Here is a 25,143-nt window from a genome sequence, read left to right as displayed (position 1 = left end):
ACACACGACAAAACAACAAACAAACGAAACGTGAAGTCTTAAGGTTACACCAAACAAACCTATACAGAACAAGATCCCACACAGACTGGTGCCAAACGGCTGCCTAAGTATGGTCCCCAATCAGAGACAACGAGCTACAGCTGCCTCTGATTGGGAACCACCCTGGCCAACATAGATCTACACGATCTAGACACTAAACATAGAAAACTTAACATAACACGGAATATGCACACCCTGACTCAACAAATAAACGTCCCCTGAGTCAGGGCGTGACAAATAGAAACATAATAAGAGCGCTAGAGTGGTCTTGCTTTCAGCAAGCACATTAATGAAAACAAGGGTAGACTGGTATGTGATGCAACTGTAGACAAACCCTGTCTGGTCTACCTTTTCTTTTCCATAATTGATACAGTCCAGACTCCATGCAAACAGTCAGCCAAACTAGCAGCAGTGTTGGTATATTTTTGCTGGTTTAACAGTGCTGCAGTGATTAATCAGTTTCAGTATGCTGACTGTTGTGTATCGGTGTGCATCTAATGTATTGAGCTGGTTCTGTGACGACCGTTCTTGTGAATGGAGCACCTGTGTGGTGTGCCATTGTGTGTGTGTGTGTGTTGTATGTGTGTGTGTGTGTGTGTGTGTACGTGTGCAACATGTGTGTGCACAGCATGTACAGTGGGGAGAACAAGTATTTGATACACTGCCGATTTTGCAGGTTTTCCTACTTACAAAGCATGTAGAGGTCTGTAATTTTTATCATAGGTACACTTAAACTGTGAGAGACGGAATCTAAAACAAAAATCCAGAAAATCACATTGTATGATTTTAAGTAATTAATTTGCATTTTATTGCATGACATAAGTATTTGATCACCTACCAACCAGTAAGAATTCTGGCTCTCACAGACCTGTTAGTTTTTCTTTAAGAAGCCCTCCTGTTCTCCACTCATTACCTGTATGAACTCGTTACCTGTATAAAAGACACCTGTCCACACACTCAATCAAACAGACTCCAACCTCTCCACAATGGCCAAGACCAGAGAGCTGTGTAAGGACATCAGGGATAAAATTGTAGACCTGCAAAAGGCTGTGATGGGCTGCAGGACAATAGGCAAGCAGCTTGGTGAGAAGGCAACAACTGTTGGCGCAATTATTAGAAAATGGAAGAAGTTCAAGATGACGGTCAATCACCCTCGGTCTGGGGTTCCATGCAAGATCTCACCTCGTGGGGCATCAATGATCATGAGGAAGGTGAGGGATCAGCCCAGAACTACATGGCAGGACCTGGTCAATGACCTGAAGAGAGCTGGGACCCCAGTCTCAAAGAAAACCGTTAGTAATACACTATGCCGTCATTTATTAAAATCCTGCAGCGCACGCAAGGTCCCCCTGCTCAAGCCAGCGCATGTCCAGACCCGTTTGAAGTTTGCGAATGACCATCTTGATGATCCAGAGGAGGAATGGGAGAAGGTCATGTGGTCTGATGAGACAAAAATATAGCTTTTTGGTCTAAACTCCACTCGCCGTGTTTGGAGGAAGAAGAAGGATGAGTACAACCCCAAGAACACCATCCCAACCGTGAAGCATGGAGGTGGAAACATCATTCTTTGGGGATGCTTTTCTGCAAAGGGGACAGGACGACTGCACCGTATTGAGGGGAGGATGGATGGGGCCATGTATCGCGAGATCTTGGCCAACAACCTCCTTCCCTCAGTAAGAGCATTGAAGATGGGTCGTGGCTGGGTCTTCCAGCATGACAACGACCCGAAACACACAGCCAGGGCAACTGAGGAGTGGCTCCGTAAGAAGCATCTCAAGGTCCTGGAGTGGCCTAGCCATTCTCCAGACCTGAACCCAATAGAAAATCTTTGGAGGGAGCTGAAAGTCCGTATTGCCCAGCGACAGCCCCGAAACCTGAAGGATCTGGAGAAGGTCTGTATGGAGGAGTGGGCCAAAATCCCTGCTGCAGTGTGTGCAAACCTGGTCAAGACCTACAGGAAACGTATGATCTCTGTAATTGCAAACAAAGGTTTCTGTACCAAATATTAAGTTCTGCTTTTCTGATGTATCAAATACTTATGTCATGCAATAAAATGCAAATTAATTACTTAAAAATCATACAATGTGATGTTCTGTATTTTTTTTTATTATTATGTCTCTCACAGTTGAAGTGTACCTATGATTGAAATTACAGACCTCTACATGCTTTGTAAGTAGGAAAACCTGCAAAATCGGCAGTGTATCAAATACTTGTTCTCCCCACTGTATTTGTGTGTATAGTTGATATGTGTAGTTTGTCTGTCTGTGTCCTCCATGTGTCTGGAGAGAGAACACCTGTAAGAATTACACCCCATCTGGAGGGCATGGAGTCATGCTGGACAGTTACGACTGGAATACTCTCTCCACCAAGAGCAGTGATTGAGGCAATACCTTCCACTGGAGGCTGTTGAGAGGAGGACAGTTCATCATAATGGCTGGAATGGAGTGAATGCAATGGTATCAAATACATGGAAACCATGTGTTTGATGTGTTTGATACCATTCCATTAATTCCATTCCAGCCATTACTAAGAAACTCTCCTTCCCAATACTGTCCCATGCCGTCCCTTTGAGAAAGCCATTAGCATCAATGTTTCCTTGTAAATATTGCTTCCACGCTCAATCTCTTTCCCAGGTGTAAGCACATCAGAGATTTCCATTTTCGTGCTGAAAGGCGAAGGCCCAGTAATGCTAACTGATGCGTTTGTGTGTGGAGCCAGACGTTTCTTGCTGACTGCCACAAAATGTTTAATTCTAAACCAAATAACACATACAGTAATAGAGTGGCAAATATACCAGAATGGGTTAGTTATGAATGCGTTGCATCCAGGACAGCCCTTCTTCAAGACCTGCCCGCTGCTTCGGGACTCAAAGGAGAATGAATCAGATAAGCGCTCAGGGTGTAAATGTGTCATCGGTTGTCAGTTCTAATCAGACTTTACATCAGTGCTTCATACATAAACAGTCAAAATAGTTTCCATATGGATGAGAAGAAATCTTAATATTACAGGGTGAGTGCATTTGTTAACAGTATTACAAGGTTATTCATTTGAATGATTCAGCTAACACAGGACACAGTGGCTTAGTCATAGCAATGCAACACCAATGGCAGAATGAGAGAAAAGTGAATTATACACTGCTCAAAAAAATTAAGGGAACACTTAAACAACACAATGTAACTCCAAGTCAATCACACTTCTGTGAAATGAAACTGTCCAATACATTTCACATGCTGTTGTGCAAATGGAATAGACAACAGGTGGAAATTATAGGCAATTAGCAAGACACCCCCAATAAAGGACTGGTTTTGCAGGTGGTAACCACAGACCACTTCTCAGTTCCTATGCTTCCTGGCTGATGTTTTGGTCACTTTTGAATGCAGGCGGGGCTTTCACTCTAGTGGTAGCATGAGACGGAGTCTACAACCCACACAAGTGGCTCAGATAGTGCAGCTCATCCAGGATGGCACATCAATGCGAGCTGTGGCAAGAAGGTTTGCTGTGTCTGTCAGCGTAGTGTCCAGAGCATGGAGGCGCTACCAGGGGACAGGCCAGTACATCAGGAGACGTGGAGGAGGCCGTAGGAGGGCAACAACCCTACCTCCGCCTTTGTGCAAGGAGGAGCACTGCCAGAGCCCTGCAAAATGACCTCCAGCAGGCCACAAATGTGCATGTGTCTGCTCAAACGGTCAGAAACAGACTCCATGAGGGTGGTATGAGGGCCCGACGTCCACAGGTGGGGGCTGTGCTTACAGCCCAACACCGTGCAGGACGTTTGGCATTTGCCAGAGAACACCAAGATTAGCAAATTAGCAAATAGCAAAATTCGCCACTGGCGCCCTGTGCTCTTCACAGATGAAAGCAGGTTTACACTGAGCACATGTGACAGACGTGACAGAGTCTGGAGATGCCGTGGAGAACGTTCTGCTGCCTGCAACATCCTCCAGCATGACCGGTTTGGCGGTGGGTCAGTCATGGTGTGGGGTGGCATTTCTTTGGGGGGCCGCACAGCCCTCCATGTCCTCGCCAGAGGTAGCCTGACTGCCATTAGGTACCGAGATGAGATCCTCAGACCCCTTGTGAGACCCTATGCTGGTGCGGTTGGCCCTGGGTTCCTCCTAATGCAAGACAATGCTAGACCTCATGTGGCTGGAGTGTGTCAGCAGTTCCTGCAAGAGGAAGGCATTGATGCTATGGACTGGCCCGCCCATTCCCCAGACCTGAATCCAATTGAGCACATCTGGGACATCATGTCTCGCTCCATCCACCAACGCCACGTTGCACCACAGACTGTCCAGGAGTTGGCGGATGCTTTAGTCCAGGTCTGGGAGGAGATCCCTCAGGAGACCATCTGCCACCTCATCAGGAGCATGCCCAGGCGTTGTAGGGAGGTCATACAGGCACGTGGAGGCCACACACACTACTGAGCCTCATTTTGACTTGTTTTAAGGACATTACATCAAAGTTGGATTAGCCTGTAGTGTGGTTTTCCACTTTAATTTTGAGGGTGACTCCAAATCCAGACCTCCATGGGTTGATACATTTGATTTCCATTGATAATATTTGTGTGATTTTGTTGTCAGCACATTCAACTATGTAAATAAAAAAGTATTTAATAAGATTATTTCATTCATTCAGATCTAGGATGTGTTATTTTAGTGTTCCCTTAATTTTTTTGAGCAGTGTACTTAATTTAATCTCATAAATCTACCTCTTGTAGGTAATTACAATGAATTGCACATACCATAGCAGGATTACTATCCCTCGGATTCACTGAGTCCAATGTCCTGTTGGCATGGGTGCATCCTCATTTTGCTCACAACCATTTCATCAATTGGTGATGATAATCTGAGCACTACCAAAGTTCATGAAAAGTTTTAAATAATTTACTATACAAACTGCAATAGCACCGAACAGCCAGAATGTAAACTATGGCATAATTCATATCTGTAGATAATATTTGAATAATGTTTTCAGAAATCAAACTGCCATTATGACATGAACTTGAGATAAATTACACACCCATACAGTACAGTACCTTATTGCTCTGGAGATAATACTTCTGAGGACATATTATGTACAGTGCCTTCAGAAAGTATTCATACCCCTTGACTTATTCCACATTTTGTTGTCTTACAGCCTAAATTCAAAATGGAGTACATTTTTATTTGTACAAATGTATTCAAAATGAAATACAGAAATATGTACATAAGTATTCACACCCCTGAGTCAATACTTTGTAGAACCACCTTTGGCAGCGATTACAGCTGTGAGTCTTTCTAGGTAAGTCTCCTAGAGCTTTCCACCCCTGCATAGTACAATATTTGCACATTATTCTTTTAAAAATTCTTCAAGCTCTGTCAAGTTGGTTGTTGAACATTGCTAGACAGCCATTTTCAAGTCTTGCCATAGATTTTCAAGCTGATTTAAGTCAAAATTGTAATTAGGCCAGTCAGGAACATTCAATGTCTTCTTGGTAAGCAACTCCAGTGTATATTTGGCCTTGTGTTTTAGGTTATTGTCCTGCTGAAAGGTGAATTTGTCTCCCAATGTCTGTTGGAAAGCAGACTGAACCAGGTTTTCCTCTATGATTTTGCCTGAGCATAGCTCTATTCCATTTATTTTTATCCTAAAAAAAAAACTCTTTACTAAAATAAAACTCTTTAGTCCTTGCCGATGATAAGCATACCCATAACATAATGCAGCCACCACTAAGCTTGAAAATATTAAAAGTGATACTCAATAATGTATTAGATTTGCCCCAAATATAATGCTTTGTAGTCAGGACATAAAATTCATTTCTTTGCCACATTTTTACTTTAGTGCCTTATTGCAAATAGGATACATGTTTTGGGATATTTTTATTCTGTACAGGCTTCCTTCTTTTCACTCTGTAATTTAGGTTAGTATTGTGGAGTAACTACAATGTTGTTGATCCATCCTCAGTTTCTCCTATCACAGCCATTAAACTCTGTAACTGTTTTAACATCACCATTAGCCTAATGGTGAAATCCCTGAGCAGTTTCCTTCTTCTCCCGCAACTGAGTTAGGAAGGACGCCTGTATATTTGCAGTGACTGGGTGTATTGTGGTACAGAGATGAGTTAAAGCTGGGACCGAGAGAATGAAAAACAGCTTCTATCTCAAGGCCATCAGACAGTTAAATAGCCATCACTAGCACATTAGAGGCTGCTGCCGCCTATTGAAATCACTGGCCACTTTAAGAAATGGAACACTAGTCACTTTAATAATGTTTACAGTCACTTTAATAATGTTTACATATCTTGCACTACTCATCTCATATGTATATACTGCATTCTATTCTAGAATATTCTACTGTATCTTAGTCCATGCCGCTCTGTCATTGCTTGTCCATATATGTATATTTTCTTAAATTCCACTCCTTACTAGTTTTGTGTGTATTAGGTATATGTTGTGAAATTGTTAGATATTACTTGTTAGATATTACATTACATTTACATTTTAGTCATTTAGCAGACGCTCTTATCCAGAGCGACTTACAGTTAGTGAATACATATTTATTTTTTTATACTGGCCCCCCGTGGGAATCGAACCCACAACCCTGGCGTTGCAAACGCCATGCTCTATCAACTGAGCTACATCCCTGCCGGCCATTCCCTCCCCTACCCTGGACGACGCTGGGCCAATTGTGCGCCGCCCATGAGTCTCCCGGTCGCGGCCGGCTGCGACAGAGCCTGGATTCGAACCAGGATCTCTAGTGGCACAGCGATAGTGCAGTAACCCATATTACTGCACTATCGGAGCTAGAAGCACAAGCATTTCGCTACACCCGCTATAACATGTGCTAAACACGTGTATGTGACAAATACAATTTGATTTGATTTGATTTGATTTCAAAAAACATGTTTTTATTACTATTATTGCACTAAGAGTGAGTCAATTCAACTTATTATGTGACTTGTTAAGCACATTTTTACTCCTGAACTTATTTAGGCTTGCCATAACAAATGGGTTAAATACTTATTGACTCAAGACATTTCAGCTTTTAATTTTTTATTGATTTGGAAACATTTCTAAAAATATAATTCCCCTTTGACATTATGGGGTATTGTGTGTAGGCAAGTGACACAAAATCTCAATTTATTCCATTTTAAATTCAGGCTGTAACACAACAACGTGGAAAAAGTCAAGGGGTGTGAATACTTTCTTAAGGCACTCTAAATACCCTGTATTATGAAGATGTTCATATTATAAAAATACATTCAAAGTCCATAGAGATTCATACAATATTGCACACTGTACAGGACAAGGCCCAAGTGGCCAGATGCAGTCACGGTCAATACAAATGTGGTACATCTGTAGATTTTCCTTGTCCATTTCCCAAAAGGCCATTTCTGAAATTTGAATACATGGAAACATATCAAGTGATGGTACAGATACATATTAAGCTGTTCACCTCACTAAAGGTGAAACACTACACATTTAATTGACATAATCTGAGCAGTCAGAACCCCAATGTCATCTCCACAGCTTTAACCATTACCTCCTGCCTGGGAGTGTTTCAGGTCTGCTGCATAGACCATGTGGCAGCCTTTTGTATTCATGTATCCCAAAAGGAGACGTGAACGCAAATAATTTCTTGAACAAAATGGGATTATGTGACCCAACCAGTAATGCAACCAATAGCCTATATGACTATGGCAACTGAAAGCATAATACGTATCAGTTACACTATTCTTGCATGCACTTAGACATGGCTCACATGTCATCTTCATTTTAATTACAGTCATTAAATCCAATCCTATATTCTATGTGTAATGTTGTTGTTGCATGTAATGATTTAATTCACAACCTCTTAGTGGATATGTTATTGGTATGTAGAGTAATTTGAGGCATATTTTCTGTTATGCTCAATGATTAATAAAAAGCATGAGCTGGCGCACACCCAGAGAACATCACTTAGTGTAGAGGTGCTGACCAACGGAGAATAAACTGTAAGCTATAAAAACAAACAAAGAGAGTTTGCTCACTCTATGTATAAACTCCCAGTAATTTATTGGGTAAAAAATGCTCTATGATTAGAGAATACTCTTTTATTTTTCTCTGACTCCTAAATCCTCTCAATCATAGGATAAATACGTGCTTTGCTTTTGAAATCCTTTCCCCCCAAATCTGTGCAGTTGTTCAACAATACATTTCTGTTGACAGCCTTACAAAATTAGGTATAGTGAGTAATTTCCAGGGCATTTCTGTAAAGTCACCATAAATCCTAACTGCCCTATCTGAGTAACCTCTATTTCTCCTTGTTTCGTAGGGAGTTTCTGCATTTATGGGTACATGAATCTAAGTTCCGGGGGCCCGATGCCTGTGATGGAGGAAGTAGATATCAGCGGCAGTGAGAGGTAAGGACAGTACACTGCATCAATGACCGCATGTGCTCTTGAAAAGGATATGGTAGTCAATGGAATGGAATTATCAATGGAATTCTTTTCTGAGCCAAGTTGATAGATATACTGATAAAGTCCTTGATAGCATAATGAAAAGGATACACATTTACAATGTGAAAAATGTGAAATGTGCACATTGGATATGATTCATGATTCTTCCATTAATTGAAGTGTTGGCACATGTAATAGCGGCTAGGTGTCATACAGTATACGTATGGTAGAGTAAGGGATGGTGGTGATATCGGAAGGCTAATGTCCCTGAGTCCACGACGACGGATGCCTGTGGTCAGTTTTGTAGGAACCAGAGGCTTCCTCCCCTGGCATCATCTTTCCCTGCTTCCTGCTTACCTTCTCAATGTACTCTCATTTGATATCCTGTGACAGGCTTCCTATCAGGAGGATAGGTTTCTATAGAAATATCCTTGAAATAGCATCATACAGAACATGAGCTTTAATGACAAGAGCACTCCTTACAAATAGAACCATTACCCTCTTGACCTGGTCATATAATTTTGACTGCATGACTTATAAATAATAGGTTTATAGCTGGTATCAGAAGTATGCGTTAATAACGTGTTTCTAGTGTAGCCTACACGTGATTGTGTCACGATCGTTATAGGAACCGGACCAAGGCGCAGCGTGATATGCGTACATCTTTTAATGAGTACTTTAAAGAAATAACAAAACTACAAACGATACGTGAAGTCTACAGGTTCACCAACACAAACCTATACAGAACAAGATCCCACAATTAACTGTGCCAAACAGGCTGCCTAAGTATGGTTCCCAATCAGAGACAACGAGAATCAGCTGCCTCTGATTGGGAACCACCCTGGCCAACATAGATCCACACGATCTAGAACATAAACCTAGAAAACTAAACATAGAATCTAACACCCTGGCTCAACATTAAAGAGTCCCCAGAGCCAGGGCGTGACAGTACCCCCCCCCAAAGGCGCGGACTGCGACCGTGCCAACCAAACACCACAGGGGAGGGGCCGGGTGGGCATTCCGCCTCGGAGGCGGATCCGGCTCCGGGCGTGACCACCCCTCTCTCTCTCGCCCTCGTGGTCTGGCCCTGCTGACCGGAGCTGGACTGAACACCGGTGGAGCGGATTGCTCTGGCTCCGGCGTGGAGCAGCTGACTGGTGCCGGACCAGGCACAGGTGGAACAGGCACGGACCGTGCCGGACTGACGACGCGCACCACTGGCTTGGTGCGGGGAGCGGGAACGGCCCGGACCGGGCTGACGACGCGCACCACTGGCTTGGTGCGGGGAGCAGGAACAGGCCAGTCCGGGCTGACGACGCTCACCACTGGCTTGGTGCGGGGAGCAGGAACAGGCCGGACCGGGCTGGCGACGCGCACCACTGGCTTGGTGCGAGGAGCAGGAACGGGCCGGACTGGGCTGACGACGCGCACCACTGGCTTGGTGCGGGGAGCAGGAACAGGTCGGACCGGGCTGGCGACGCGCACCACAGGCTTGGTGCGGGGAGCAGGAACGGGCCGGGCCGGGCCGGGCTGGCGACGCGCACCACTGGCTTGGTGCGGGGAGCAGGAACGGGCCGGACCGGGCTGGCGATGCGCACCACTGGCTTGGTGCGGGGAGCAGAAACAGGCCGGACCGGGCTGGCGACGCGCACCACTGGCTTGGTGCGGGAGCAGGAACAGGCCGGACCGGGCTGGCGACGCGCACCACAGGCTTGGTGCGGGGAGCAGGAACAGGCCGGGCTGGCGACGCGCACCACAGGCTTGGTGCGGGGAGCAGGAACAGGCCGGACCGGGCTGGTGACGCGCACCACTGGCTTGGTGCGGGGAGAAGGAACAGGCCGGACCGGGCTGGCGACGCGCACCACAGGCTTGGTGCGAGGGCCAGGAACAGCCGGGCCGGGCTGGCGACGCGCACCACAGGCTTGGTGCGGGTAGCAGGAACGGGCCGGGCTGGCGACGCGCACCACAGGCTTGGTGCGGTGAGCAGGAACAGGCCGGACCGGGCTGGCGACGCGCACCACTGGCTTGGTGCGGGGAGCAGAAACAGGCCGGACCGGGCTGGCGACGCGCACCACAGGCTTGGTGCGGGGAGCAGGAACAGGCCGGGCTGGCGACGCGCACCACAGGCTTGGTGCGGGGAGCAGGAACAGGCCGGACCGGGCTGGCGACGCGCACCACAGGCTTGGTGCGAGGGCCAGGAACAGCCGGGCCGGGCTGGCGACGCGCACCACAGGCTTGGTGCGGGGATCAGGAACAGGCCGGGCCGGGCTGGCGACGCGCACCACAGGCTTGGTGCGAGGGGCAGGAACAGGCCGGACCGGGCTGGCGACGCGCACCACTGGCTTGGTGCGGGGAGCAGGAACAGGCCGGACCGGGCTGGCGACGCGCACCACTGGCTTGGTGCGGGGAGCAGGAACAGGCCGGACCGGGCTGGCGACGCGCACCACAGGCTTTGTGCGAGGGGCAGGAACAGGCCGGACCGGGCTGGCGACGCGCACCACTGGCTTGGTGCGGGGAGCAGGAACAGGCCGGACCGGGCTGGCGACGCGCACCACAGGCTTTGTGCGAGGGGCAGAAACAGGCCGGGCCGGGCTGGCGACGCGCACCACAGGCTTGGTGCGGGGAGCAGGAACAGGCCTGGCCGGGCTGGCGACCCGCACCACAGGCTTGGTGCGAGGGGCAGGAACGGGCCGGACCGGGCTGGCGACGCGCACTACAGACTTGGTGCGAGGGAAGGGAATAGGCCGGACCATACTGGGAACACACACCACTGGCCTTGTGCGGGGATCAGGAACGGGCCGGACCGGATTGGTAACACACCCCAGTACCTCTCACCGTGCCTCTACACTCTCCTTCCCCCTCATGACCAATGGCCCCCGTAACCTGGTGGCCTCCTCTACTAGTCCACAAACTCGCCCTGTAGCTGCCTCCAGCAGCCCCGTCTTCCATGCCGTGTGCCCCCCCCCCAATTTTTTTATTGGGGTTGCCTCTCGCCTGTCTGACGACGGCACGGTTGGCGCCGTACCTCCTCTCTCGCCAGGGCTTTAACTTTTGCCCGTGGCCCTTTGCCCGTGAACATGTCCTCCCAAGACCACCATTCGCCCACCTGGGACATCGCCAACTTCTCCAGTTCCTTTCCCGGTGTTTGCTCCTGAACACGCTGCTTGGTCCTTCTTTGGTGGGATCTTCTGTCACGCTCGTTACAAGAACCGGACCAAGGCGCAGCGTGATAGGCGTACATCTTTTAATGAGTACTTTAACAATAACAACAAAACAACAAAACGGTACGTGAAGTCTAAAGGTTAAACACCACAAACCTATACAGAACAAGATCCCACAATTAACTGTGCCAAACAGGCTGCCTAAGTATGGTTCCCAATCAGAGACAACGAGAATCAGCTGCCTCTGATTGGGAACCACCCTGGCCAACATAGATCCACACGATCTAGAACATAAACCTAGAAAACTAAACATAGAAACTAACACCCTGGCTCAACATTAAAGAGTCCCCAGAGCCAGGGCGTGACAGATTGTTGGTGTTTGGAGTAAAGATCTAGAGACTACTTTCATAGACAATGAGTGTATTCATTCAGCTCATGTTTATGTGGTCCTGATAAGCTGACCTCGATTGAAACCTATTGCAGAATGAAAAAGAAGAAGAAGAACAACAAGAACAACGAAACATCCAGGCATGGGTCCAGCCTGTGGTGCTGAATCGCTATAGTAATGCGCCTAACAAAGCTGTCAAAATCTCCATTGATAAAACCCCCAGGGATGGGCTAGCAAAAAATTATCAGCTGAAGCAGCAGAGAAAAGGCAGAGGCAAAGAAAGGCTGAGTTTTCCATTAGACATTGTTCGGACATATTTGTATTAATGTCTTGTAGTGTGATTTATCACATCTGTCAGTGATATCAGAGCACACCACATATAACTTCAATCCTTTTCTACTCCTTTTTTTTTTACAGAGAGTGACTCACTTTTTCGGTGACAGGTTATAAATAAAAAATTGCACCCACCTAAGACATTTGGAAGGACAAAAAGTTTGAACTCTGACTGACGACTTTGCTGAAATTCAGAATCATTCCTGTCACAATTAATCCTTTACACTCGTGGGAATGTCCTATATGGATAGGGCTAAATTGAAATGTTTCTTACAGAAGACATATGAAAAGCATATACATAACCATGGTTGCAATTGAAAGGGAAAATTTAGGAGATTATGGAGATTATGGGAATATTATTAGACCAAAGGTTGAGGACACAACAGTTCACCTGACACAAGGCTGAATCCAAACATTACACTGTTGAATTTGTGTGCATTTTACATTTACTGTACTTTTCACCGCATTTGTTGATAACGAAATCTTAAAATACTCTGGATACATTCAATAACATGATAAGAATATTCCTGGAAAATGTGGGGTAGGTGCACATAAGACAAAAAAGGGTTTGAGTGAGAGAGTGGCCAAGTGGCCACACACCTCTCCAAAGTGTGCACAGTTCCTAATTCATTTCAATGCACTTTTATGACTCAAAGAATTCTTCAACTATAATATGCTTTTTGATCTCTTAGCTGTGCCGTTGAGGAACTTGAGCAAGCACACTTGTAGTTGTTTTGTTTGGAACACAGCCCTGCATCCCCGCCATCAAACAATTACTGTTGTTGTTTACACAATCCAAAAACGGCCCAATATAAATGGCAATATGGGTCAGGTGGGCATCATTTGAAACCTTATTCGATTGCCAACATGACTAGTTAAGTTATAAAATATGATATTACAGTGTTAGGCTTTCACAATGCAATTCAGGGAAACAGATCGTAATTTTGGTGCACATAAAAAGGAGTCATGAGTGCATTCAGTTTACAGCATTTCCATCCCTCAGTTCACAAATTTTTTTTGCTAAGGTTTCCCAATTAGCAGGAGGGTTGCCCAAGTTCAGAAAGGCTGTCACTCAAAACCAATACAGCGCTGTGAAGCTCAGAGCCAGATTCTCACGGCATGTATAGCATGTTAATGTACAGCCACTGTGTTCCAAAATAGCCGTTTATCAGCGCCCAAATCTAAAATGTTCAACCTGGGTACGAGTATAAAGAGCCATGATCTTAACTTTAGGTAGCCATGAAGTTAAGCCATGGTCTGCTGCATGCAGGGATTTAATTCCAGAGATCTTTGATACAGCCTCACAGGACTGCAGCTGTGAGATAAAGTCTTACTTTATTTCTGAGTTAACTTCAATGATATTGTGGATAGAGCCACACACTAGTGCCAGTCTTACCACCAGTGTGACTTCCATGTGCGCAGATGATTGAGATTTAACAGGTTGGGTTGCCGCACTTGGAGGGGGGATTATTTGTGAGGTAATAAAAGTGAAAGATTAGGGTGGATAATTGCTTGCTGATACAGTATCTCTATCTCCTGGTAGTATGTGCTGCTAATACTAACTGTCTTGATTATTTCTGGAGGACACAATGTTTGCTTTGTCAGCTTTTTCATTATTTCCACTGACATTACGTGTACCTCAGAAATAATTTGAATTAATTTACTTCATTGTCTTTGTTCAAGTTAGGGCACACATACTGCTGAATTGTTCATACGGATTTTAACGTAACTTGATCACTGTTTTGTCACAGAGAATGTTCCTGATGCATCAGGAAAATCAAATGAGCATCGTGAGTGGCTGAAAATGAGCAGTTCTCTTTCTCTCCATGCGGCGGTATTGGGATCAGGGCTTTCTATCAAAATTATGTTCTCTTGCGCTCGCTCAAATGCTAGGTCTAGGTCCTATTACTGCAACATTGAAATGCACAAAATTGTATCTGAAATGTAGCCATATACATCAACAACCGTCGTTTTATATGGCTTAATAACACAATATAGATATTGGTCTACACTAGGCTACGCCATACAAGTGTCTAGTATATCCTAAGGTTACCAATGAACTAAACATTTAGTTAAATTGTGGCCTGGGGTGGTCTATTGGTTAGGGCTGCTGCAATCAGCACGCACATATAGGCCTACTGTGTTGGTGTGGGTTCGATTCTGGCCCATGCACTTCTGGCACAAACAACTCAGTCCCCCAATTGACTTGAAGTAGTTACACGTTTCAAATATGGACAGTCCAGGGTTATTTTAAACCCTATCTTGATAGGAAATGACCATACCAGACACTTTTGGATAACATAAATAGGAAACAAATAAAATAATAACAGTCAGTAGGCTACACCAACATTAGTTTCCATTCATACAAAGCGTCGGGTAAATTGCCACTGTAGATTTGCCGTGGTAAACAAGGAAATACTTTATTTATATAGTACGGAATGCTTGTCAAATAGATAAATCACCCTTAGTCTGTTCAAAAAGGACTAAGTTGTTGCGATGACAACACCAACCAGAGGGCGAACATAGCATCTTTCAGGGAGCGGTAATGAGGTGACCAATAATGGTTGCAGTTAAGATCAGCTGTGCGGGTGAATTTAGCATGTATTGATGGTTTAACAAGACCAGCTGCCGATAATAAGGTTGCTGCCTGAGGTAGAATTTCCAGGCAGGACGTCAAAATTGGCATGTCCCAATCCCATGTATCCATCGCCGGGAGGCTATCCCATAACACCATAGCACAGCAAAAAATTAAGAAATCGGAATTAATGGCAGACAGAAGTCCCCGCTTGGGATAACATTTTCCAGAAATCCACGAAATGTAAGTATAACATTTATTTACTCACCACATTATGTTAACATTTTCAAGAAATTACTTTCATATGAATTGTGAATTAAAATGTTGAGTAACTGGTGATTATCAGCCCATTGCAAAGCTAGCTAACACATCGGACACGATAGCTTGCCAGAAGGCGATCTCATCCTGCTTATCGGCTGTTTAGAGATGAACAACTAAACTAACTAATCGTAGATTCAGCAATGTGTCGATTGTAAAGACCTGGAGAGTTTTAAAATATTTTTTTCCCATTTGTTTTCAGGGACTAAATTGGCACCTGATCGCATTTCACTCCATTGCATTGGCTTGGCAGGAGAAAAGCAGTCCTGCCCGACTCATTTAGAGGTAAGACATTTTAACAACTTCTGATGAAAAACGTAGGAAATGCAGCCAGCTGTGTTCTTTTCAATCTAGGCTTGCTAGCCAGCCAAGTTATTTGTGCATTCTGTTGAAGAGTGTTTTGCTAGCATGCAGTGTCTGTTTGCCTAGCTAACGTTAGCTAACTTTAGCTTGCTACTTTTCCTTCCCCTATTGTGTTGCACCATCGGGGTTGGTGTTACTGGATAAAAGTAGAGCTAAATTATTCTACTCTTTACTGTAAACAACTTCATCAAGCCTAAAAATATGCCAAACTGTTAACAAAATGATTGTACATTAATAAAGGTAGTTGTGGCTTCAGCAACTTCAACCGGCACTGAAATTTGAGCAGTGAGGTTAATTTCTCCCCCTTTGTTTCTACTTATTCCAGGTTGAATGACATCCCACCCTGACACCCTGCAGATGTAAATAACTTGTTGCGAAACTCCCAGCCACCAGGATAATTACCATATCCCAGGATATTATTTAGGAGTGTGCCAACATCACAATGTTAGATAGAAATAGATTCACCCATGTTATTGTTTATCATGCAGATTTGTCAGGACATTGTAATTTATAAAGCTCATTCTAAAATATGATTTCTGTCCCAGGGGATTGCACTGTGTTCAGGTCTTCAATTTAGACCACAATTAGTTGAATTAGGTGTTAGTGAAGGGCTGGAACAAAAACCTGTAAACTCCTGTCTTGTGTATAAACAAATATGTGGCTGTCATTACTAAATTTTACCTCAAGCTTATGAATGTTGGAGGTTAATCTCCTTGAGATGTCCCTTACTTGGGAATTTATTTTGTACAATGGACTGTGTTTTAAGGACTCATGCACAGATACAGGAAAACCAATAAAAAATTTAACATTTATTCAAAATTACAAGTGTTGATGTCTCCACATGTTTCTGGTTTTAAGGCTTTGGCATCTGGTGACTGCTGTTCATCTGTCTAATTCCCTGCAAGGAGAGAGAAGGCATCAATACAATTACAATGCTGTATTAATTTAATTGAATATACACTACCGTTCAAAAGTTTGGGGTCACTTAGAAATGTCCTTGTTTTCGAAAGAAAAGCAATTAAAATAACATCAAATTGATATATACAGTGTAGACATTGTTCATGTTGTAAATGGCTATTGTAGCTGGAAACGGCAGATTTTTTATGGAATATCTAAATAGACGTACAGAGGCCCATTATCAGCAACCATCAGTCCTGTGTTCCAATGGCATGTTGTGTTTGCTAATCCAAGTTTATTATTTTAAAAGGCTAATTGATCATTAGAAAACCCTTTTGCAATTATGTTAGCACAGCTGAAAACTGTTGTGCTGATTAAAGAAGCAATACAACTGGCCTTCTTGAGACTAGTTAAGTATCTGGAGCATCAGCAATTGTGGGTTCAATTACAGGCTCAAAATGGCCAGAAACAAAGAACTTTCTTCTGAAACTCGTTAGTCTATTCTTGTTCCAAGAAGCTGAAGATCTCGCACAACGCTGTGTACTACTCCCTTCACAGAACAGCGTAAACTGGCTCTAACCAGAATAGAAAAGGAGTGGGAGGCCCCGGTGCACAACTGAGCAAGAGGACAAATACATTAGAGTGTCTAGTTTGAGAAACAGGCGCCTCACAGGTCCTCAACTGGCAGCTTCATTAAATAGCACCCGCAAAACACCAGTCTCAACGTCAACAGTGAAGAGGCGACTCCGGGATGCTGACCTTCTAGGCAGAGTTGCAAAGAAAAAGCCATATCTCAGACTGGCCAATAAAAAGAAAAGATTAAGATGGGCAGTCTGAGATATGACCCCAAACTTTTGAACGGTAGTGTGTGTATATATATATATATATATATATATATATATACAGTGAGGGAAAAAAGTATTTAGTCAGCCACCAATTGTGCAAGTTCTCCCACTTAAAAAGATGAGAGAGGCCAGAAATTTTCATCATAGGTACAAATCAACTATGACAGACAAATTGAGGAAAAAAATCAAGAAAATCACATTGTAGGATTTTTTATGAATTTATTTGCAAATTATGGTGGAAAATAAGTATTTGGTCACGTACAAACAAGCAAGATTTCTGGCTCTCACAGACCTGTAACTTCTTCTTTAAGAGGCTCCTCTGTCCTCCACTCGTTACCTGTATTAATGGCACCTGTTTGAACTTGTTATCAGTATAAAAGACACCTGTCCACAACCTCAAACAGTCACACTCCAAACTCCACTATGGCCAAGACCAAAGAGCTGTCAAAGGACACCAGAAACAAAATTGTAGACCTGCACCAGGCTGGGAAGACTGAATCTGCAATAGGTAAGCAGCTTGGTTTGAAGAAATCAACTGTGGGAGCAATTATTAGGAAATGGAAGACATACAAGACCACTGATAATCTCCCTCGATCTGGGGCTCCACGCAAGATCTCACCCCGTGGGGTCAAAATGATCACAAGAACGGTGAGCAAAAATCCCAGAACCACACGGGGGGACCTAGTGAATGATCTGCAGAGAGCTGGGACCAAAGTAACAAAGCCTACCATCAGTAACACACTACGCCGCCAGGGACTCAAATCCTGCAGTGCCAGACGTGTCCCCCTGTTTAAGCCAGTACATGTCCAGGCCCGTCTGAAGTGCATTTGGATGATCCAGAAGAGGATTGGGAGAATGTCATATGGTCAGATGAAACCAAAATATAACTTTTTGGTAAAAACTCAACTCGTCGTGTTTGGAGGACAAAGAATGCTGAGTTGCATCCAAAGAACACCATACCTACTGTGAAGCATGGGGGTGGAAACATCATGCTTTGGGGCTGTTTTTCTGCAAAGGGACCAGGACGACTGATCTATGTAAAGGAAAGAATGAATGGGGCCATGTATCGTGAGATTTTGAGTGAAAACCTCCTTCCATCAGCAAGGGCATTGAAGATGAAACGTGGCTGGGTCTTTCAGCATGACAATGATCCCAAACACACCGCCTGGGCAACGAAGGAGTGGCTTTGTAAGAAGCATTTCAAGGTCCTGGAGTGGCCTAGCCAGTCTCCAGATCTCAACCCCATAGAAAATCTTTGGAGGGAGTTGAAAGTCTGTGTTGCCCAGCGACAGCCCCAAAACATCACTGCTCTAGAGGAGATCTGCATGGAGGAATGGGCCAAAATACCAGCAACAGTGTGTGAAAACCTTGTGAAGACTTACAGAAAACGTTTGACCTGTGTCATTGCCAACAAAGGGTTTATAACAAAGTGTTGAGAAACTTTTGTTATTGACCAAATACTTATTTTCCACCATAATTTGCAAATAAATTCATTAAATATCCTACAATGTGATTTTCTGGATTTTTTTTTCTCATTTTGTCTGTCATAGTTGACGTGTACCTATGATGAAAATTACAGGCCTCTCTCATCTCTTTAAGTGGGAGAACATGCACAATTGGTGGCTGACTAAATACTTTTTTTCCCCACTGTATATATATATATATTCCTGTTTGATATGCATTTAGTGCATATCATTATATTTTACATGTTATCCTTTATCACATGCAAGTATTTGCATTTAGCTTACATTAGGAAGAAGTAGCCTAGGCATTCTAATCTAGTTAGAGTAGATTGCATCATATCACCTTTCAATATTAGTTATCAACGAATATAAAACCATGTTATCTTGAACATGTGATTTAATAGTATGGACGGGTGTGATATTTGTCTGAATTAATCACAGTGCAAGCCTACTCATTAGAAAAATACAGCAGCTCTAATGCAATGTTAGCTTCACAATGAAACACCACTATTCTGGCTATTAATCATTCTTAAACAGTCAGTAAAATAGCTTATTTAGCTGTCTAAAATAATCGTAGCCTGTATGATATCATGCATGCAAGCTTACCTGTCATGTCCACAACGATGGAGCAACAGACCAAGCTACATGCAAAGGAGGACCCTAAACCGTAGGATAATTATTCTGGTTGGTGTCAACTTCATTCATCATTTAGGTACTGAGGAGATCGATTCTGTTACTTGTTTACCTGTTATTCGTGTCAGATATTTCCATTTTGGGATAGTTGTTCACTGAATTGCTAGCACTAATTGCTCACGCCGCTACAGTTGCTACAATGTGGCTATATCTTTCGCAGAATGTGAATGAGTTATCACTTGATGATGCCTTTGAATTCCGTCCCAAATGGCAGTAACCTACTGGAAAAGTGCTACCTACTAAGGTAGGTGCCTTTGGAGGCAGGTAGGCAGCAGCCTTAGGATTGGTTAAATAATAACAGTATGCTACACCAACATACAAAGTCAAAATTATTACCCAGCACTGGGTGCGAACTCATGATGCTCAAAGCTGAAGCATGATGCTCAGACCACTGCGCTACAGCAGTTCACAATGCTCTAGCAAGCCGTGAGAATACTTGATGATACTTGATGGTATGAGGTCAGTTGGTTTGCAGAGCTTTCCCCAAACCATAGACCCCTAGGTACGGTACTGCATTGTATAGCCTACAACCACCGCTTTCAGTTGCCCCCTGGCGGCGATTATTCATTTAAAATATTTATTTAAATCCTCTTGCTGCAGGATTATTTTCCTACTGCAATGAAATGGGTAATATTAAGATCCGACATCTGTACATAAGTACTACTCAAGCTGTTTTCCAGTAATTCTATAGGTACACTCTTAGAAAAAAAGGTGCTGTCTTGTACCTAAAAGGGTTCTTTGACTGTTCCCATAGGATAACCCTTTGAAGAACCCTTTTTGGCTCCAGGTAGAACCCTTTTGGTTCTAGGTAGAACCCTTTCGAGTTTCATGTAGAACCTTTTATACAGAGGGTTCTACATGGAACCCAAAAGAGTTCTGCTATGGGGACAGCCGAAGAACACTTTTTGAACCCTTTTTTCTAAGAGTGTAGCCTTTCTGTTGTTCTTGTGTAATTGTTGAGTAAGCTGCACAGGGTCATAACAGTTTATGGTAGTTTATTTTGTCTGGTGCTTTCCGGGTAGGAGTATCCACACTGTACGTACAGTATATGAGACAATGATTGTGAAAGATACAAACACAGGACATCAGTAAACCCAGTCTTTCATTTCCTCAACAGTGATGAAACTAAGAACTGAATGCTTATTTATTCTCATCCTGTTGTATCATATTTTATTACTAAGATCCAGCCAATGGATTGATTGAGCTGTTGAATGCAGTGAGCTTGCTCTGTCTCCTACCTCTATTGACATTGGAGTGGGAGTTCATGTGTGGGTCATCTGAATGACGGTGTATAGAGGTCCAACACAGCTCTATGTAAACAAAGCCCCAGTTCAGAGTCAATAACTCCTGCAATGTGACAGAGAGAGAGTTTCTCATGTGCTGGAATGATAGGTAAAAAGAAAAGTATCACCAAAGGCACATGCTTGCGTTGTACTGGACTGCTGCCAAATAATAGTATGACGTCCATGTTTATTAGTTATATAAATAATGCAACGCCATGCTCATTTTATGTTTGAATCAGGGCTGCTCAAACTTTTGCGCTTGATGGGCCAAAATTTAATCTGAGTGGTGGGCTGCGGGCCGAACAAATATACTGTACATTATCTATTTAGAAATATAAAAGGTAAACAATAGCTTTTTAGGGTCTTTAAACAATGGCCTTTTAGTAATTAATCATAAAACCACACTTCAAACATGAATCAAGTTGTGGTCATATCACTGACACCTAACAACACATTCTGATGACCAGTATTAAATATGTATTAAAAATGTCACCATGTTGGCACAGAAACTGCAACCAAGTTACTATGTTCATTAAGCCTCAGACACACCAAGGATTTAGGATTCAGATTTAGCAGCTCTGCCCAGAGTGTCTGCAATACATTTTTTGTTGTTCACATAGAACAGATCATCCACCGTCAGTCTCGTTAAAATAGTCCAGAGCACAGGGTGGCAGTAGCAGTGCTTTCTTAAACTTTGTTTGGCTTGTGCCTGCTTCTAACTTTGTAGCTAGATAGCTAATATTAGCTAACTTGCAAGCTGCTCGAATGTTGTTGCTAGCTAGCTAGAATGTGTAGTAAGCCCTTGTCGATACTAGCCAGATGGCCACAACTAGATAACTAGCAACAATATAATAAAATCACAATGGATTCGATTTTTTAAAGAAGCAGCTGCCTGTTAGGTGCCGAGAGTCAGTGGAGTAGCTAGCTAGCAATGTTTTGCTAACTGGTGAAGCTAACCGTTTAGCTAACAGCTACCAAACGAGCTGGCACTGGCAGTATGGGATAATGGAGAATGGATTAAATCATTTCTTCATCATCTTGTTAGATAGATAACTTGGTAAAGCATTTAGTGTTGTGTGCATTGTGCTGCACTTATCATCCCCATTCGTTTTATATGAAGTGTGTGTGACTGCCTGGCTCAGTTAGCAAGATAGCTAACTAATGAGCAAGTGCACATTATCAAACCTAACAAAAAAACGCTTCTTCAAGCATGAAACTCCTTTCCTAAAATGTATATATTTTTAATAGTATGCAGCTTTATTGTTTTAGTTATAAATAGTAGCAGCAGCGTATGTGGGTCAATGCAGATAGTCCGGGTAGCTATTTGGTTAACTATTTAGCTATTTGGTTAACTTATGGCTTGGGGGTAGAATATGTTCAGGGTCCTGTTGGTTCCAGACTTGGTGCATCGGTACCGCTTGGCGTGCGGTAGCAGAGAGAACAGGCTATGACTTGGGTGGCTGGAGTCTTTGACCATTTTTAGGGCCTTCCTCTGACACCGCCTGGTATAGAGGTCCTGGATGGCAAGGAGCTCGGCCCCAGTGATGTACTGGGCCGTATGCACTAACCTCTGTAGCTCCTTACGGTCGGACGCCGAGCAGTTGCCAGACCAAGTGGTGATGCAGCCAGTCAAGATGCTCTCAATGGTGCAGCTGTAGAACTTTTTGAGGATCTGAGGGCCCATGCCAAATCTTTTCAGCCTCATGAGGGGAAAGAGGCATTGTCGTGACTTCTTCACAACTGTGTCGGTGTGTGTGGACCATGTTAATTCCTTAGTTATGTGGACACGAGGAACTTGAAGCTCTCGACCGCTCCACTAGATGTGGATGTGGGCATGCTTGGCCCTCCGTTTCCTGTAGTCCACGATCAGCTCCTTTGTCTTGCTGATGTTGAGGGAGAGGTTGTTGTCCTGGCACCACACTGCCAGGTCACTGACCTTCTCCCTATAGGCTGTCTCATCGTCGTCAGTGATCAGGCCTACCAGCGTTGTGTCGTCAGCAAACTTAATAGTGAGTATAGGACGGGACTAAGCACGCGTGTTGAGGGTCAGCGTGGGTGATGTGATGTTGCTTACCCTCAACACTTGGTGCGGCCTTTCCAGGATCCAGTTGCAGAGGGAGGTGTTTAGTGATGAGCTTGGAGGGTGTTGAACGCTGAACTTTAGTCGATGAACAGCATTCTCACATAGGTCTTCCTCTTGTCCAGGTTGGAGAGGGCAGTGTGAAAATCAATCACATGTGAAAATAAAATGTTCAGGTTCAGAACTGAAAAAGCGTGTGCGAGCAAGGAGGCCTACAAACCTGACTCAGTTACACCAGCTCTGTCAGGAGGAATGGGCCAACATTCACCCAACTTATTGTGTGAAGCTTGTGGAAGGCTACCCAAAATGTTTGACCCTCAACACGCGTGGGTTAGAAGTTTATATACACTCAATTAGTATTTGGTAGCATTGCCTTTAAATTGTTTAATTTGGGTCAAACATTTTGGGTAGCCTTCCACAAGCTTCCCACAATAAGTTGGGTGAATTTAGGCCCATTCCTCCTGACAGAGCTGGTGTAACTGAGTCAGGTTTGTAGGCCTCCTTGCTCGCACACGCTTTTTCAGTTCTGCCCACAAATTTTCTATAGGATTGAGGTCAGGGCTTTGTGATGGCCACTCCAATACATTGACGTTGTTGTCCTTAAGCCATTTTGCCACAACTTTGGAAGTATGCTAGGGGTCATTGTCCATTTGGAAGACACATTTGCGACCAAGCTTTAACTTCCTGACTGATGTCTTGAGATATATCCACATAATTTTCCTTCCTCATGATGCCATCTATTTTGTGAGTGCACCAGTCCCTCCTGCAGCAAAGCACCCACACAGCATGATGCTGCCACCCCCGTGCTTCACGGTTGGGATGGTGTTCTTCGGCTTGCAAGTCACCCCCTTTTTCCTCCAAACATAATGATGGTCATTATGGCCAAACAGTTCTATTTTTGTTTCATCAGACCAGAGGACATTTCTCCAAAAAGTACGATTTTTGTCCCTATGTACAGTTGCAAACCGTAGTCTGGCTTTTTTATGGCAGTTTTGGAGCAGTGGCTTCTTCCTTGCTGAGCGACCTTTCAGGTTATGTCGATATAGGACTTGTTTTAATGTGGATATAGATACTTTTGTACCTGTTTCCTCCAGCATCTTCACAAGGTCCTTTGCTGTTGTTCTGGGATTGATTTGCACTTTTCGCACCAAAGTACGTTCATATCTAAGAGACAGAACGCGTCTCCTTCCTGAGCGGGATGACAGCTGCGTGGTCCCATGGTGTTTATACTTGCGTACTATTGTTTGTACAGATGAACGTGGTACCTTCAGGCGTTTGGAAACTGCTCCCAAGGATGAACCAGACTTGTGGAGGTCTACAAATTTTTTCTGAGGTCTTGGCTGATTTCTTTTGATTTTCCCATGATGTCAAGCAAAGAGGCACTGAGTTTGAAGGTAGGCCTTGAAATACATCCACAGGTACACCTCCAATTGACTCAAATGATGTCAATTAGCCTATCAGAAGCTTCTAAAGCCATGACATTTTCCAAGCTGTTTAAAGGCACAGTCAACTTAGTGTATTTAAACTTCTGACCCACTGGAATTGTGATACAGTGAATTATAAGTGAAATAATCTGTCTGTGAACAATTGTTGGAAAAATGACTTGTGTCATGCACAAAGTAGATGTCCTAACCGACTTGCCAAAACTATAGTTTGTTAACAAGAAGTTTGTGGAGTGGTTGAAAAACGAGTTTTAATGACTCCAACCTAAGTATTTGTAAACTTCCGACTTCAACTGTATGTCTGGTTCATGATGTTGAGCTGCAGACTGGGTGCCAGATAGCCCAGGAATAGAGGCAGAATGTATGTGGATAATACCTGTAAAAAGACAGGTGCAGGTGCAGCATTGGATTGGTGAGGTCTTTCTTGCATTGTTCAGTTAATAAAGTACACTCTTAGAAAAGAAGGCGCTACCTTGAACCATGAAGGGTTCTTCAATTGTCCCCATAGGAGAACCCTCTGAAAATAACTGGAACCCTTTCACTAATATGAGGTTCTACGTGGAACCCTTTCACCACTAAAATGTTCTAAGTAGAACCTTTTTCACCACAAAAGGGTTCTACCTGGAACCAAAAAGGGTTCTCCTTTGGGGACAAATTATGAAGCTTTTCTTTCTAAGAGTGTAGCCAAAGTCTTCATGATTCACAATATCAAACAAGCAGTGTTGAAAGGCAATTCATACTGGTCTTTGACAGTGGTGATCATAGATGTGATTTCACAAGAATGTCAAGCATAGAAGGGATAAAAGAATGTATCACTGACACTGTCTACACACTGCGCTGTTACTGC

General features: G+C 43.9%; 1 protein-coding gene across 1 annotated transcript in view; it reads left to right on the top strand.

Moving 5' to 3' along the window:
* Positions 1-25,143, top strand: part of LOC121544773 (5-hydroxytryptamine receptor 4) — a 139,517-nt gene that overhangs the window by 59,485 nt on the left and 54,889 nt on the right. Inside the window, exon 2 of the mRNA XM_041854912.2 lies at positions 8,332-8,419. Within this exon, the coding sequence (XP_041710846.2) occupies positions 8,355-8,419 (65 nt within the window). The 5' untranslated portion in view covers positions 8,332-8,354. The remainder of the gene's footprint in view (positions 1-8,331; positions 8,420-25,143) is intronic.

This window comes from Coregonus clupeaformis, chromosome 3 (genome assembly GCF_020615455.1).
Source record: "Coregonus clupeaformis isolate EN_2021a chromosome 3, ASM2061545v1, whole genome shotgun sequence".
Lineage (NCBI taxonomy): Eukaryota > Metazoa > Chordata > Actinopteri > Salmoniformes > Salmonidae > Coregonus > Coregonus clupeaformis.
The sequence above is the reverse complement of the archived record's forward strand: the minus strand, read 5'-3'. Positions and strand labels throughout refer to the sequence as shown.